The sequence below is a fragment of the Pteropus vampyrus genome, unplaced genomic scaffold (genome assembly GCF_000151845.1).
Source record: "Pteropus vampyrus isolate Shadow unplaced genomic scaffold, Pvam_2.0 Scaffold3, whole genome shotgun sequence".
Classification (NCBI taxonomy): domain Eukaryota; kingdom Metazoa; phylum Chordata; class Mammalia; order Chiroptera; family Pteropodidae; genus Pteropus; species Pteropus vampyrus.
The window spans coordinates 9,447,854-9,466,847 of NW_011888784.1; the positions used below are offsets into that span (position 1 = coordinate 9,447,854).

Below are 18,994 nucleotides of genomic sequence, written 5' to 3' on the forward strand. Positions count from 1 at the left end.
GAAAAAAGTCACAGAATAGTGCTTGGCACAGAGAAAGTGGCCATTAAATGCCTTATTTAAAGTAGTATCCAAAAAACAAAGGAAAAATTAAAACAAAAAAAGAGTTAGACGGTTCATGTAAAAGAAATTAATGATGGATCTTTTCTTAGCAATAGATCAGATAATGGCATTTATGTCTAAGGTTACGTAAGAAACTCCAAATTTTCAAGTTTTTAAAGAATTTGTTTCATAATCTTTTCTAGTTAAAAATCTTGCATTCCTTTTTCTTCCTAAAAGCTTGGTTTTAAAGAATTTATGTTGCTTCTATACAAAAAATCTTATAAAACAGACATTTTAACACTTCTAGTTAAAGAAAATACTTTCCTGAGGACTACAATAATGGTTTGAAGAAAAATTCTTAAGCCTAAATTTCCCACACTTCTATTGATAATCAATGGGATAATTAGGACTAAAAAAGTGTCAACAAAGTAGCTTTTACTTTTCCGGGTATTCTCCTAATGTAAAAAAAGTCTCTTTAGGTTTAATGTTTAGGATAAAAATATTTTCTATCTTACTCTATAAATATAACTCTTAGCCCTTCCCAATGACTTTTAAGAAAACCCCCCAAAATCTTTTTAAGTATCTATTATCTTCTAGTTCCAAATGTCAGTCACCTAGTTAGCCCCTCAAAGCTTGTAATTAGATAGTTTTGAGACTTTGCAACTATCAATTCAATTTCCGTCTCTTCTTTTAGTCCACAAATCAAGTTAAGTCCCTTGTAAAAATTTCATAGCATATGCTTTCCTTTCCTATTTGTAACAACTATAGCATTTGTAATTACCTGTTTATTTACTCTTTATCTTTCCTACCATCTTATAAACTCTATGAGGACAAAGACCACATCTCAACAACCTATTTTCCTTATTTAATATATTTTTTCATAATTTTTTTCTTACATTGACAGTCAACATTTTTATCATTACCCAAATACTGACAGAGTAATATAGGTGATTTCACCATTAAATATGATTTTTTTCCCAAAAAAAGTTAAATGAGAAGTTAACTGGCTTATTAATTCTTATTCAAATATCTCTTCAATCCATGTCAGTGGCCAGGAAAATCAAGTGACTTTATCAAAGCACTCCTATAGAGTACTGTTTCTAAAAACTTTTTAGTTGCAGCAATAAACATCTGATTTTCTATTATTTTATTTGAGTTATTGCATCTAATATCTATAGGTATGCTTCCATGCTTTTTCTTTAAAAAAAAAAAATGAATTCCATAACAGAATATTGATTAATATACTTAATGACAAGTAATCTTCTTGGGAGGTAATTCAGTTTCACTACTACCCTTGATAACCAAGGCACGCTTCAGAAATGCCACTGAATATATCACCTGTTATGTTTTCCCAATTACAGAAAAAAAAAAACAAAAACAAAAAATTTATCCTCTTTTTAAGTCACTCATCGCCATCTGATATGTTGGTCATCTGGTATTCTATATTCAAACTACACTTTCTTTCTTTTGTATGGAAATGAATTAACTACAACAGTAAGTATAAAGTCTGTTTGCTCATTATATAGTCACATCTTCAAAAGTATAAAATTCCTCCAAGCATAAAGGACATAAGCATACAAGTAAAACAAAGAAAAAAAATCAGGTTTACATCTCAGGCAAGTCAATAAAAATTTCTCAAGAACTATGAAATATTATTTAGATAGTGATCACCATTTTTCTCAAGAACACGTTAATTCTAATGCTTCAGAGTGCAAATGCAAAGTCTCATGTCAAATTCATTCTCACTTCTTAATTAAAAGTGACTCTTCATATAGGCATTTACAGTTGGAGACATGGGTCCTGATCTTGCCTCAAAGACGGCCACATATATCCCACATGGCGGTTAAAGTGAAACACTTTATATTTTTCCTGTACGTTCCAGTTACCGTCCCTTTGCTCATATTGCTCTTTCTACTTGGAATGTAAACTCATGTCCAACTGTGAAAGTTCTACTCTCCCTTCAATATTTATCTCAAATGCCACTTCCTCTTGAAATTCTAATGGGGAATCTCTTATTTTGAGCCACACAGCAAACAATAAGAAATATGGTTTTAAAAATTTCTTAAGTATAATATTAGCAAGTCTAATTCAAAAATGTATTAAGAGATTGAGTAAGATTTATTTTACAAATGTACAGCTGGTATAACATTAGGATATCTATCATTACAGATTTCATATTTAGTATATATTATATACTGATGTTTTTCAGAGAGCATGATGTTAAGACCTACAGAAAAGTAGGAACCCACCTAAACCTATTAGAATAAGGGAAATCACTAAACTGACAAGGTAAAATATAAAAATTAAAATGAAAACATAGTTTTGCATTTAACTAACAAAAATAGGAGATAAAAGTGGTTCATAATAGCAATATAATTGTCACAGAATAAATTTAATTTTTTAAAAAATGCATAAATTTTTTTTTAAAATTGCAACTTGAATAAAAAAATCATGTCTCCAGAAAGAAGATTCAGTATCATATGGATGTCAATTTTTTCCTCATAAAAATTTAATGTGATTCCACTTAAAATTTTGGTGGCATTTTAAGAAAATGATAGAATTATTTTAAGTCTTGGAAAGAATAAATGTACAAAAATTATAAAACTTGGAAAAAGAACAAAGGAAGAGGATTTGTCCAATCATATGTATAAAGGTATTATAAAGCAACTGTAATTTTTAGAAGCATAATACAAACACATGCAAAAAAAGATATTTGTAGAGGATTATCAGTAAAATGTAAAAGGCATATATATTTTGACTTAATAATTCCAATGCAAGCCTCTTATTCAAGACTATAGAAAAAATATATACACGTTTGTTCACTAAAATACAGTTTTGCAAGACTGAAAATAACATAACTGCCTATCAGAAGAATCTGACAGGTTAAATAAATTATAAAATATATTTGCAGTAAAATATGCTACTGTTAAAAATAAGATGTCCATAAAGTCTAAGCTAAGACAAAGCATTTTTTTTTTTTTTACAAATTAAACATGCCCCTGATATCATTTGCCTTGATATTCATTTGCCTGTTTCCAGACTTTAGGACACCAAATATATGTGTTGATAATGAAAAAATGTCCAAGATTATATTGTTCAATCAGTAAATCAAGTTTTTGGCAATATAAGATGTTCCTATTCAAGTTAATTTTAAAAAGAGTGTCTATATTGTACATGCATACATATGCTTACAATTTGCAGAGAGAATATATGGAAAGATAAATGAGTGGCTACCCTTCTAGGGATAAGAAATGACTAGAGGAGTGGGGCTGTCAAAAGAGTATTACTTTCTAAACTATTTCTTTCACAATTAAAAGGCGAAGTAAGTCGGAGGCGGGGCGGTGGCGGGCGGGAGGTTAATACTACAGTAAAGAAATAAACCAAACACTGTGGAAGCAGAAAATGAACAAACAAAAACGCTGCTTCCTTCTGGGATGGTTCAGAGTGGTATCCCAGAGGTGGTAAGGTCTGTGCCACAGCACAATGAAGAAACACATACAAAGGCATGGTTACTGGAGAGACTATGGCACATTCAAGAAATTAGACTAATTGTCTATGCATAAAACACAATATTTTTCATTCAAGTTTTCCAGTTGTACTGATGTAGATATTTAGACAGAGTGGCCTCTGATATATCTTTTGATGCTATAATTATATGTTTCTATTATCTTTTGCAATATCAAAAAACATTTGAAGTTTATCAAATTATAAATACTGTACTCCACAGATATAGCAAAAAGGGGACATTTTAAAGCAATTACAAATGAAAGGCACAACATGCTCATGATTTCAACATGAAATGTACATAAGTGTGCAATCTTTCTGCCTATGTGCATATCAAAACTCTGCCCTACAAAATTTTTTTCCACAACTATCGAATTTCATAAGCAGCTATTATCACTCTATTTTTGGATCGGAAACTGAGGTGAGAACAATATATAGTGTTTCCAAAGACAGACATAGGTACACAGAATCAGAGAAAAGACAAAATTCTGATCTTAATATACATCTAATGAATCAGTCATAACAGAATTAAAAGGCCTTTTTTTTTTTTTAGCTGCGTATGTATAATCCATTACTTAACAAAGTTCATAGAAAGGGAAATCATGAGATAACCACTATTGGATTTACACTATATCTCTAAAACCTCAAAAAAACTAACATTCAATAAGTCACCCATATTTTGCAGTTTAGATGCATGCAATGTTTTTATCATTATCCTCAACTCATAACAAAAATTATTAAATGGTCTAGAAATAGCTCAGTACCTGCACGAACACTGATAATTCTAGAAACAAATACTTAGCATCTAAGCTTATAAGGGAACTAGTCAATGAAAAATGATGATTTACAATTTTTCTACTTAAATTCTGAACCTACATTGAGGAGCTGCTTTGACTATGCCCCAGAGGCTTTTGTCTAAACTCTATGACTCCTGTCACAGATAATTAATGACAAGTAAAATTTTTAATGAATTTCAAAATAAATATTTCAAATAACATGGTAATTTATTTCTTGTGATACAGTAAAGGCAATTAAGAAAGAGAAGATAATACTCTGAATCACAATGCTCAGGATTGCTTTTTGACAGGAGAGTGAAAAATATATCGTATTCTGATAAAATTCTACAATATCTGAGATTAGCCTCAAAGTAATCTAGTGGAGAGTAGAGAATGGGGAGGATAGAATAAGTGGTGTTACAGATGAAACAAGATTAGCTATGAGGTGGGTAAATTATATGCAAGCTGAAGATGGGTGAATTATATGCAAGCATTGAATATACTATTTACTTAAGTGTTTAAATTCTACTATAATTAAACGCACACAAATATTGACCTTAATAAATGCTGTGTTTTGAGTCCTGAAATTCAGATACTACTATGAATTCAAAATAATTTAATTATTTTTTTATAAAGGTCATTGACAATAGGTTCTGCAGAATCAGCATTCCTATATAAATTGAGGCTTGAGAAAAGTTATTTCATATCCCAAAAGCCTCGTACAGACTAGCATAAACTATTAGGTTATGTCTGAAAGCACATTCAGCCTACAAAAATTAATAAGTAAAAAACACTGCTGGATTAGTCTATCTAACATAGTTTTGCATTTAACTAACAAAAATAGGAGATAAAAGTGGTTCATAATAGCAATATAATTGTCACAGAATAAATTTAATTTTTTAAAAAATGCATAAAATTTTTTTTAAAATTGCAACTTGAATAAAAAAATCATGTCTCCAGAAAGAAGATTCAGTATCATATGGATGTCAATTTTTTCCTCATAAAAATTTAATGTGATTCCACTTAAAATTTTGGTGGCATTTTAAGAAAATGATAGAATTATTTTAAGTCTTGGAAAGAATAAATGTACAAAAACTATAAAACTTGGAAAAAGAACAAAGGAAGAGGATTTGTCCAATCATATGTATAAAGGTATTATAAAGCAACTGTAATTTTTAGAAGCATAATACAAACACATGCAAAAAAAGATATTTGTAGAGGATTATCAGTAAAATGTAAAAGGCATATGTATTTTTACTTAATAATTCCAATGCAAGCCTCTTATTCAAGACTATAGAAAAAATATATACACGTTTGTTCACTAAAATACAGTTTTGCAAGACTGAAAATAACATAACTGCCTATCAGAAGAATCTGACAGGTTAAATAAATTATAAAATATATTTGCAGTAAAATATGCTACTGTTAAAAATAAGATGTCCATAAAGTCTAAGCTAAGACAAAGCATTTTTTTTTTTTTACAAATTAAACATGCCCCTGATATCATTTGCCTTGATATTCATTTGCCTGTTTCCAGACTTTAGGACACCAAATATATGTGTTGATAATGAAAAAATGTCCAAGATTATATTGTTCAATCAGTAAATCAAGTTTTTGGCAATATAAGATGTTCCTATTCAAGTTAATTTTAAAAAGAGTGTCTATATTGTACATGCATACATATGCTTACAATTTGCAGAGAGAATATATGGAAAGATAAATGAGTGGCTACCCTTCTAGGGATAAGAAATGACTAGAGGAGTGGGGCTGTCAAAAGAGTATTACTTTCTAAACTATTTCTTTCACAATTAAAAGGCGAAGTAAGTCGGAGGCGGGGCGGTGGCGGGCGGGAGGTTAATACTACAGTAAAGAAATAAACCAAACACTGTGGAAGCAGAAAATGAACAAACAAAAACGCTGCTTCCTTCTGGGATGGTTCAGAGTGGTATCCCAGAGGTGGTAAGGTCTGTGCCACAGCACAATGAAGAAACACATACAAAGGCATGGTTACTGGAGAGACTATGGCACATTCAAGAAATTAGACTAATTGTCTATGCATAAAACACAATATTTTTCATTCAAGTTTTCCAGTTGTACTGATGTAGATATTTAGACAGAGTGGCCTCTGATATATCTTTTGATGCTATAATTATATGTTTCTATTATCTTTTGCAATATCAAAAAACATTTGAAGTTTATCAAATTATAAATACTGTACTCCACAGATATAGCAAAAAGGGGACATTTTAAAGCAATTACAAATGAAAGGCACAACATGCTCATGATTTCAACATGAAATGTACATAAGTGTGCAATCTTTCTGCCTATGTGCATATCAAAACTCTGCCCTACAAAATTTTTTTCCACAACTATCGAATTTCATAAGCAGCTATTATCACTCTATTTTTGGATCGGAAACTGAGGTGAGAACAATATATAGTGTTTCCAAAGACAGACATAGGTACACAGAATCAGAGAAAAGACAAAATTCTGATCTTAATATACATCTAATGAATCAGTCGTAACAGAATTAAAAGGCCTTTTTTTTTTTTTAGCTGAGTATGTATAATCCATTACTTAACAAAGTTCATAGAAAGGGAAATCATGAGATAACCACTATTGGATTTACACTATATCTCTAAAACCTCAAAAAAACTAACATTCAATAAGTCACCCATATTTTGCAGTTTAGATGCATGCAATGTTTTTATCATTATCCTCAACTCATAACAAAAATTATTAAATGGTCTAGAAATAGCTCAGTACCTGCACGAACACTGATAATTCTAGAAACAAATACTTAGCATCTAAGCTTATAAGGGAACTAGTCAATGAAAAATGATGATTTACAATTTTTCTACTTAAATTCTGAACCTACATTGAGGAGCTGCTTTGACTATGCCCCAGAGGCTTTTGTCTAAACTCTATGACTCCTGTCACAGATAATTAATGACAAGTAAAATTTTTAATGAATTTCAAAATAAATATTTCAAATAACATGGTAATTTATTTCTTGTGATACAGTAAAGGCAATTAAGAAAGAGAAGATAATACTCTGAATCACAATGCTCAGGATTGCTTTTTGACAGGAGAGTGAAAAATATATCGTATTCTGATAAAATTCTACAATATCTGAGATTAGCCTCAAAGTAATCTAGTGGAGAGTAGAGAATGGGGAGGATAGAATAAGTGGTGTTACAGATGAAACAAGATTAGCTATGAGGTGGGTAAATTATATGCAAGCTGAAGATGGGTGAATTATATGCAAGCATTGAATATACTATTTACTTAAGTGTTTAAATTCTACTATAATTAAACGCACACAAATATTGACCTTAATAAATGCTGTGTTTTGAGTCCTGAAATTCAGATACTACTATGAATTCAAAATAATTTAATTATTTTTTTATAAAGGTCATTGACAATAGGTTCTGCAGAATCAGCATTCCTATATAAATTGAGGCTTGAGAAAAGTTATTTCATATCCCAAAAGCCTCGTACAGACTAGCATAAACTATTAGGTTATGTCTGAAAGCACATTCAGCCTACAAAAATTAATAAGTAAAAAACACTGCTGGATTAGTCTATCTTATTAGGAATTACTAAAATTCAAAATCCAGCAATACTTTGTGTCAACAGAGAGTGTTCTTTCTTCTCTAGTGGTCTAATATGTACATAAATAGCCAGCATAAAGTTTGCAATCTTCGCTTCCCAGGGGATTCAAAACCACCTTCAGAAAATCTACATATACACGTAATTGTCAGCAACTGAACTCTAAAGGAATTTGAAGGAGAATAAGATGCCCATGCATCTTTATGTTTTAAAGGCCTCAAGGGCTTTTCAAGGCTACAATTAAATGTGGCTTATTGTATACTGACTGATATAGGGGATCTGAATTATTCCCTAGCTGGTGCTGCATTAAACCATTTTTCATTAGAATTCCTTTTTCTAGACAGAGCAATTCAAGCTCTGCTGCCAGGTAAATGTCCTGGGAGAGATTGTCCTATCACAAAACAGATCAGGAAGTAAATTTTCATTTCACAGAGAAGTCCTTGGAGGAATATTTTAATTTTACTTCTGAAAACACACCTAGTATATCCTCTTCCCTTCTAAAAAAAAATCTCTCTTCTCTCTCTCTCTCTCTCTCTCTCTCTCTCTCTCTCTCTCACACACACACACACACACACACACACACACACACACACACACACACACAGAGTCTATAATCGGGCTGTAGTTTAAGATGTACCCAAAGAGGAATAATGAATAATAATGTACCTCATCATCTGCCTGTCGCAATCGGGCAACAGCATAACGCCTCACTGTTGGATTGGTGTAATGGGAGGATAACAGCTCCAAGGAATCCTCTACATCCATTGGCTTCCATTTCCCCAGAAGTTCCAATGCTTGTTTGGCCTCCTGAGGTAGATCCCAATTAACACACTTCAAAAATTTTGTCAAAGCCTAAAATTAGAAAAGATTTTAAAATTAGAAACAACAGCCTATTAGCTGAGATAGGGAAAGTCAAAGGTGACTAGACAGAATTCTGCCTGGTTGTGATGAAAGAGTCACAGAGTCATCAACAGACTCCTGTGTAAACACTAAACAAAGTTATACAAATGATGCTCAAAAACCCTGCAGGACAGAAAAGATCAAACTACTTCCAGAAAGCTATGAATTTTAAAATTTTCTTTGGCTTTTCTTCACTATGCTTTTGTTATTTTAAAATATTGCAGGGCTCAAGACATAGAAATAGTTGAGTCATGTTGCATGAACTCTGAGATACCTTTGAGAAGACGTTCATTTTATAACATCTCCATGTGACATAAAGCAGCCAATGAATAAAAGAGTACAAAGCCAAGCAAGGGTAGAATCCATACCACTAAGCCCACTCTTGAACACCTCTCTAGACACTGGGTTTCCTAGACACTCACATACATGAGGACTCAAACTAAATTGAATATGCTATGTCTGTCACACAGAGAAGTAACTATTTAAAAAGAGAGTCAAACAAAACCTCCACAGAAACAAGCATAAAAATGGATATGTACAGAAGCAGCAGCAGATAGTCCAGGATTCAGCTGGCTGTTTGCAGCATCTTTCTAGAACCTCACATCTTTAGATAGGTAGCATACTAAAGTTTTCACCAGACTGTCAGGTAACTAAATTACCTTGAAGCATATCACTCATAGTTGTATACATAATAAATGCTCTTTAAAGAAAGGTACATATCTGTTTTCCATAAACAGTAATCTCCCTACTGGCAACACTTTCCTGGCTGATCCCAAGATATTTTCTTCTTTCTCTTCTATGAATTCATCACTTGAACAAAGATAACTTTAAAATTTTAAATGCCTTCTCCACCCAATTAAAATTTCTTCATTAGTAAATTCTCAAGAAAATATCTGCTTAGACAATAAACCACAATACTGGTTAGTACAGCATAAAATGAAACTTCATGTCCATTCCCTAACTTATTCTTGATTTAATTAGATTAAGAAAAAAGGCTCCATGGAGACTATCTAGCCCTGAGGCAGGACAGTTAGCCCAGGGAAGCTCCCCATCCGCCATTCCAGGATATGACTCTGGAATTTTTCCTTAGTCTCTTACTCAGCCCTCTCTCCTTGTTTTGATTTCAACCATGAAACTCCAGCAGGAGAAATAAACCAAGGCCAGGAGACAAGATAGATGGCTTTGGACCGCCTCCTTTCCTCCAGGTGGCATGGAAAACAGGCCAAGATCAGAAAGTAGGCCGGATAGCCTTGGGACACATCTACCCCCCAAGAGATAAGAACTTGGTCACCAGAGCTCCAGGCCGGGGTCCCTCTTTGGACTCCTATGCTGTTGAGCTCTCTGGCATCAGTCCGATGCTCAATATATTTAATTTCAGCAAAATAAGTGACTTACCCATCACCTCAAAATAGTGAAGAAGCTAGACCTAGGATCTAGAAGCTAGAAGCTAGAATCTAGGTTCACTGACTCTCAGCTTGTGCATCTTCCGCCTCCTTACCATTAAGGTACTGCCATCTCCTAATTAGCTAAACCCATGCCCCTTCGAGCCATTACTGCACCAACATTGATCTCCTAAATCCATTCCCAATTCCAGTCAATTATTTCCTAGCAATGTTTCCTGTTTTTCTTCTCAGATTGATTCTCACTATACCATATATCTGGAGTTTGGCACAACCTTCTAAGAACCTCAATACCAGTTTATCTTCTAAGCATTTCACACAAACTATCAAAAGCTCAAGTGGGAAATGATTTTAGCACGAACCTCCCACTGTCAGCAGAAATTTACCTTATAACATCCCTGACATAAAGAGGACCAATATTTACTTAACTAATTCCAGCGACTAATTTCCAAAGAACCTATTGTATTTATAGACAGTAAAACAATTTTTGTTGGTTTTTTAAACTGTAATGAAGCAAAAGACAACAGTGTCTTCATTTAACTTCTTCCCCTGGTTAGTTTCATTGTCTGGAGATAATGAAAGTCAACTCTAACCCCTACCACATAGATGACCTTTCCAATATTTGAAGATGATGCCAGATTGTTATAGCGTGGTTTCCAGATAGATGAGTCACTCTAGTTTGTAAAAACAAAACAAAACAAAAACAAACAAACAACAACAAAAAACAAATGTAACAACAAAACCTTGGCTCATCTCAAAACATTCCATTGATAGCTCTCACCACAATCCAAACCTCTCTCATTAAACTAACTCTTGTTGCTCTTCTATGATTCAACTAAGTTAACCTATTTTATATATAACTGTTCAAATCCTATCTACAAGACTTCCTTAATACTCACCAAAACAGGAGTGTCATTTTCTTTAAAGCCAGGTTATCAAAAATTCAATTTTTCCAGGAAGTTTCTGGCAACTTTCAGCTCTTCCTTTAGTAGCTGTCTCAATCTTACAACCTTCATTTAAATCATGCTCTTCCAACTGCTTTTTATTTATTTATTTTTTATTCTTTATTTTTTTGCAAAATGCTTTTGTGGGTGTTCTTATTTCTACAACTGGAATCCCCATTCCCCAAGGACAAGTATCCATTTCCCCTATATCTCCTGCAAACCTCTTAGTAAAGTGTCCTCTCTCCCCGTAAAAACACAGCCTGACCTACTAGTTCATTCCACACAATTATTTTTCACTTCTAAAATGTATTTCTAGGTTGAACGTGGAAACAAAGCAATACTTCTTACATAACTACAGCAAAAGCTTTCCCATTTCATAGTACATCAGCAGTCTTAATAGAAACGTGCTGCTTATAAGCAAATCTTGCAGCACGCCAATGTACTCAATTCAGTAATGGAAACAACCTAACTCCCAGTTTCTCAGATTTATAGATTACTAAGATTTTATAGAGTACAATACCGCCAAAAAACTTCGGTCACTGTACAAAGAATTCCACAACTTTATAATGCTAAATATTACAAATGTAAACAAGGAGGCAACAGAATGAAGGAGAAAACAAGAAGAATGAGAAAGAATAAGAATTTGAAGGCAGCAATGATAATGATGACACTTTAGTGTTTCATTAATCTATGTAAGTAAAGGTACAGGACTGAAATACATTTTTATTCTTAGAGTTTCCACAGATGATTTGAGTGTACATACAAGCTGCAGAACCAGAGTATTTGGAGTCAAATCTGAACTCCTGGCTTTATCAATTATTCACGGAGTCATCTAGAACACATTATTTAACTTTTAAGTGACCTATCTCCTAAGGTTGTGGTAAAGATTAAATATATTATAGAATGTTACTATTTAGAACAGAACCTTGCATATAATAAATACTTGATAAATGTTAATTATTTTATTATCCAATATTACTGTTATTCTGTTTCTGAGGTTGACTCCAACATCAAATGTTAACATTACTGTTTTATATTTATATTAATAGCAATAAATATTTTAATCTTTTGATCTTAGAATCACATCACTGTTATCTCCTATTCTGAAAATCACGACCACAATAACTTTAGAGCTGAAAATACTATATTTCCCATATACGTAGTTCTAATTTTAACTTCTACCAACTTAGTTATTGGAAAGTTCTACTTTATTGCTATTTCTCTACTCAACACACTTCTGACACCAAATGTGTAGGTTTTCCATACCATCCAACTAACTCCCTGATTCTCTAAGAACACTAACTGAGTGTCCTACAATTTAATTCAATTCTGACACTAACTACCTGGAGTCAGTGCAGATTCCTGGGGTTAAGGAGCCAATCTCACAAAGCTGCTTCCCATTTCAGAAGCCAATTTTAGGTCCCCAGGTTGCTCATACTTCTATCTGACTTGGCTACAAATCAGGGTTCCCACAATACCCTCCTCCAGTTTGATGATTTGATATCATGGCTCATAGAACTCAGAGAAATACTTATTATTACTGTTATATTATAAAGGATACAAATGAATAACCATATGAAGAGGTACATTCGGCAAGGTCTGGAAGAGTCCCAGGCACAGGAGTTTCTGTCCGCATACAGTTTAAGGTATGCCACTCTCCTGTCACATGGATAACCAAGGAGCTCTATGAATCCCATCATATGTTTTTATGAAGGCTCCATTACACAGACATGATTTATTAAAATCACTGGCCACTGGTGATTAACTCAACCTCCAGTCCCTCTCCCAGAAGTTAGGGGGTAGAGCTGAAAGTTCCTACCCTCAACTCACAAGATTGGTTCCTCTGGGAACCAGCCCCATCCTCCAAGTCACCTCATTAGCATAAACTCCAGCATGGCTGAAAGGGACTTAATATGAGTAATAAAAGATGCTCTTCTCATCCTTACCACTGAGGAAATTCTGAGTGTTTTGGAAACTATGCCAGGAACCGAAGACCAAATGTATATTCCTTACTATATCACAACATCACACTTGTTCTTCTAATGCTTTCAATTAAAAACATTCAAAACTGAAAGTACATCCTTATCCTGCTCCTTCCACTTGCCATATTTCCTTATTTCGGGCATTCAGGCCTAAGTCTGGGGCGTTGTCTCCAAGTCATTTTATACATTCCCTCCAAAATATCTCTAAAAATCAGTACACGCGTCTTCTAATTTGTCTTTTTTTTTCATTCTCAGCTCTGCTCCATTCTACCTGGTTCACCTTCCTTAAAATATCACTTGTTAAGACACATTCTGTTGATTTAGTAGTCTCCTATTGCCAGTGAAATCCAACTCCCAAGCACAGAATTCAAGGTTCATCACAAACTGACACGTTTTCTATTTCATAACCATTCGTACCTTTGTGTCTCTGAACCTAACACTCTGCCTTACTCATGTTCTTTTTCCCTATGAAAAATGATCAAACAAAAAATACCATGAAAGCTTACACAAACTTTAAGACCAATCTTTGCTCTGTGAAACCTCCTCCACACTGATCTTATTCTGCTCCACATTTTTATTAATTACCTAAATGTTTACCAAGAGAGTAACCCTTAATCGATTACTATCTTATATTTCTCCATTTTGATGGTAGATAAATATCCTTTCCCTAAAGCAGTTTGTTTATATGAAGACAGAGAAATTATAGCTTGAAGCTCAGAGTCTTGATTCGCCACCAACTTCTGGTCAGGATGCACAAATGTAATTATTCGTGTCCTGAGTCCTGATATCACTGCCTCAGTGGATACTTCAGAAGCAATTTCTTAAGAATATTCAGTGTATCACTATTACCTTTACCAGATACAACTCTTCTGACTGCATGTTTTTCCCAAAATATAATGGAAAGAAAGGCAATAATGTAAAGCTGTTTTTAATCAACATTTTTATAAAAAGAAAGGCCATTTACTATGCTAAAAACTAGTTTCAAAAAGTGATAACATTCACATTTTGCGTTCCATAAAAATGAGTCACTTCTTACATGCTATGGGCCACAAACTGAAGTCTAGACTAGAGGGTTTTCATCTGAAATACTTAAGACTGTGCCGGCAAGCTCTGATACACAGTCATTTAGAAAAATTATAGGTAGAAAGACCAAATTTAATTAAAAAATAAATAAGAAGTATAACTTTGTAAGAACCAATTTCCACCAATTTTTTTCTGAGCACCGCTTTCTCTGTAGAAAATCTTTTCAGCCTCAAGGCCCAAATGCCAAATAACTTAAATCATTGTTCCTGAGAAACTGACACTGAAAGAATTTCTTTGAGTAAACAAATTAAAGGACAAAGGTACAAAAGTATTTGTTTTCTACAAAACTCATTTTAAATTATTACAAAGATACAAATGTGGCTGTGTGAATAATTTCTCTGGTCACTCCAAGGCCAATAGACATTTGGTTTAACTGAAAAGTGCTTCATGAACGTTAAAAAAATATTGTTCACTTGATTCTAGTGATCATAAGAATCCTATAATATGTCCTGAGAATTGAAGTTTCATCACTCACTTTTTGAAAACTTGAAATCAACCAGTTAAATGAAACTTGTCACATACTTTATATCACTTGAGCATTTTATTTCTTTTGCACATATCTAGAAATAATTGAATTTCAGTGGGAAGTGACTACTTGTTTAAACAAACAATTTTTCTTGCAAGCCTTTCTATCTAAGGCTGTTCTGCTCTGTAAATCCATTCTATGCTTCTTGAACCTATATATTCTAAGAGGTTTAATTCAATATCTTGCTGTGTATTTTAGACAAGACTGTGCTGCATTCAAGATGCAATTTCTGTGACCAAGGTTATTCTTCATTTAACAGAGTATCACATACTAACTCAGTTTTTTCATAAAACACAAAACCACAAACCTGTGATTCTATTAATGAATATTTCTTTTTTTTTGCAGTGATAAAGAGAATAACACTTGAAGCTATGGCAAATTTTAAATTATTCTCTCATTATTGTTATGAATATAAGAAAAACAACTATGGTTTACTTGAATTTCCAAAGGCCTCAATCAAAGATAAGGAGGAAAAGCTGAAGAGTTAAGAGGAATTGCAACTACTTTTTTATCTTTACTTTTGAAACTAAAGAAAATACAACTGCTTCAGAAAAACAAGTTAAAGTAGCTAAAGACCATCTCATGAGGTTGTGAAACATATTTATTCTTACATAATTATGTAATAATTTTCTGACAGATATTAAATTTCTTGATGCTTCTCTGTTTTGCTCCCAATGCATTTCGTAATTTCTGCCAAGGCATGAGCATGATGCTGCAAATATTTTCTCTATAATCCCTCTTACTCTGTGTTTTCACTGACTACCTTCTCTTCGAACTCATAAATGTGATCACACCAAAGAGCAGCATTTATAAACTTTGTGATTCTGCAGAAGTTTCTTAATCACTAAGACTCAAGTTCCCTCATCTGTAGAACAGCAACGATAATACCTAAATAGTGTGTGGGGGGTTATGGGGCCAAAAAGATCCCTAGACACAACAGCTGTTCAAAAGATGCTAGTAATGATTATTATACTTTAAAAGTTATCCCTTGAACCTATATTCTAAGAATTTACAGACTATAGATTGGTTCCTCTGGGAACCAGCCCCATCCTCCAAGTCACCTCATTAGCATAAACTCCAGTATGGCTGAAAGGGACTTAATATGAGTAATAAAAGATGCTCTTCTCATCCTTACCACTGAGGAAATTCTGAGTGTTTTAGAAACTATGCCAGGAACCGAAGACCAAATGTATATTCCTTACTATATCACAACATCACACTTGTTCTTCTAATGCTTTCAATTAAAAACATTCAAAACTGAAAGTACATCCTTATCCTGCTCCTTCCACTTGCCATATTTCCTTATTTCGGGCATTCAGGCCTAAGTCTGGGGCGTTGTCTCCAAGTCATTTTATACATTCCCTCCAAAATATTTCTAAAAATCAGTACACGCGTCTTCTAATTTGTCTTTTTTTTTCATTCTCAGCTCTGCTCCATTCTACCTGGTTCACCTTCCTTAAAATATCACTTGTTAAGACACATTCTGTTGATTTAGTAGTCTCCTATTGCCAGTGAAATCCAACTCCCAAGCACAGAATTCAAGGTTCATCACAAACTGACACGTTTTCTATTTCATAACCATTCGTACCTTTGTGTCTCTGAACCTAACACTCTGCCTTACTCATGTTCTTTTTCCCTATGAAAAATGATCAAACAAAAAATACCATGAAAGCTTACACAAACTTTAAGACCAATCTTTGCTCTGTGAAACCTCCTCCACACTGATCTTATTCTGCTCCACATTTTTATTAATTACCTAAATGTTTACCAAGAGAGTAACCCTTAATCGATTACTATCTTATATTTCTCCATTTTGATGGTAGATAAATATCCTTTCCCTAAAGCAGTTTGTTTATATGAAGACAGAGAAATTATAGCTTGAAGCTCAGAGTCTTGATTCGCCACCAACTTCTGGTCAGGATGCACAAATGTAATTATTCGTGTCCTGAGTCCTGATATCACTGCCTCAGTGGATACTTCAGAAGCAATTTCTTAAGAATATTCAGTGTATCACTATTACCTTTACCAGATACAACTCTTCTGACTGCATGTTTTTCCCAAAATATAATGGAAAGAAAGGCAATAATGTAAAGCTGTTTTTAATCAACATTTTTATAAAAAGAAAGGCCATTTACTATGCTAAAAACTAGTTTCAAAAAGTGATAACATTCACATTTTGCGTTCCATAAAAATGAGTCACTTCTTACATGCTATGGGCCACAAACTGAAGTCTAGACTAGAGGGTTTTCATCTGAAATACTTAAGACTGTGCCGGCAAGCTCTGATACACAGTCATTTAGAAAAATTATAGGTAGAAAGACCAAATTTAATTAAAAAATAAATAAGAAGTATAACTTTGTAAGAACCAATTTCCACCAATTTTTTTCTGAGCACCGCTTTCTCTGTAGAAAATCTTTTCAGCCTCAAGGCCCAAATGCCAAATAACTTAAATCATTGTTCCTGAGAAACTGACACTGAAAGAATTTCTTTGAGTAAACAAATTAAAGGACAAAGGTACAAAAGTATTTGTTTTCTACAAAACTCATTTTAAATTATTACAAAGATACAAATGTGGCTGTGTGAATAATTTCTCTGGTCACTCCAAGGCCAATAGACATTTGGTTTAACTGAAAAGTGCTTCATGAACGTTAAAAAAATATTGTTCACTTGATTCTAGTGATCATAAGAATCCTATAATATGTCCTGAGAATTGAAGTTTCATCACTCACTTTTTGAAAACTTGAAATCAACCAGTTAAATGAAACTTGTCACATACTTTATATCACTTGAGCATTTTATTTCTTTTGCACATATCTAGAAATAATTGAATTTCAGTGGGAAGTGACTACTTGTTTAAACAAACAATTTTTCTTGCAAGCCTTTCTATCTAAGGCTGTTCTGCTCTGTAAATCCATTCTATGCTTCTTGAACCTATATATTCTAAGAGGTTTAATTCAATATCTTGCTGTGTATTTTAGACAAGACTGTGCTGCATTCAAGATGCAATTTCTGTGACCAAGGTTATTCTTCATTTAACAGAGTATCACATACTAACTCAGTTTTTTCATAAAACACAAAACCACAAACCTGTGATTCTATTAATGAATATTTCTTTTTTTTTGCAGTGATAAAGAGAATAACACTTGAAGCTATGGCAAATTTTAAATTATTCTCTCATTATTGTTATGAATATAAGAAAAACAACTATGGTTTACTTGAATTTCCAAAGGCCTCAATCAAAGATAAGGAGGAAAAGCTGAAGAGTTAAGAGGAATTGCAACTACTTTTTTATCTTTACTTTTGAAACTAAAGAAAATACAACTGCTTCAGAAAAACAAGTTAAAGTAGCTAAAGACCATCTCATGAGGTTGTGAAACATATTTATTCTTACATAATTATGTAATAATTTTCTGACAGATATTAAATTTCTTGATGCTTCTCTGTTTTGCTCCCAATGCATTTCGTAATTTCTGCCAAGGCATGAGCATGATGCTGCAAATATTTTCTCTATAATCCCTCTTACTCTGTGTTTTCACTGACTACCTTCTCTTCGAACTCATAAATGTGATCACACCAAAGAGCAGCATTTATAAACTCTGTGATTCTGCAGAAGTTTCTTAATCACTAAGACTCAAGTTCCCTCATCTGTAGAACAGCAACGATAATACCTAAATAGTGTGTGGGGGGTTATGGGGCCAAAAAGATCCCTAGACACAACAGCTGTTCAAAAGATGCTAGTAATGATTATTATACTTTAAAAGTTATCCCTTGAACCTATATTCTAAGAATTTACAGACTATTTTAAGAACTGGAAGAGATAAAGTTCACTATCATTTAAATAACACATATTAAATATGAGTAAACTAAAGCTTAAACAGGTGAAGTAATTTGCTTGCCATCAAAAAGCTTCTTAGTGGCAACAAAAGACTCACAACCAAGTCGCCAGACTACTTGCTTCAACGCAATTCAGTCTCTCCAGAGACTTTATGCACTCCATGGTTTCATTATGGAAAGTAAATGTCTAGTTCTAATCTAGCCTCTATCATGCACTATAAGCTAGCTATTATGCTACCAACTCAATTTACACATTTCAAATTACATTTCTCATACTCTCTCTCTAGCCACATCTCTTCTAGAATTCTAGTTCTTTTAATAATGTAAATATTTGGCTAATCGCCCAAGTTCAAAGAGGTGAGGAGAATGAAGACAGAAGTGAATCAACATTTAC

At 33.2% G+C, this 18,994-nt stretch overlaps 1 protein-coding gene across 5 annotated transcripts in view; it reads right to left on the reverse strand.

Annotated features, from left to right (window-relative positions):
- The window catches only part of PIK3C3 (phosphatidylinositol 3-kinase catalytic subunit type 3), a 139,571-nt gene that overhangs the window by 71,907 nt on the left and 48,670 nt on the right, over positions 1–18,994 (reverse strand). For all 5 annotated transcript variants that reach the window (XM_023531417.1, XM_011361284.2, XM_011361278.2 and 2 more), the window contains one exon: positions 8,598–8,783. In XM_023531417.1, the coding sequence (XP_023387185.1) occupies positions 8,598–8,783 (186 nt within the window). The remainder of the gene's footprint in view (positions 1–8,597; positions 8,784–18,994) is intronic.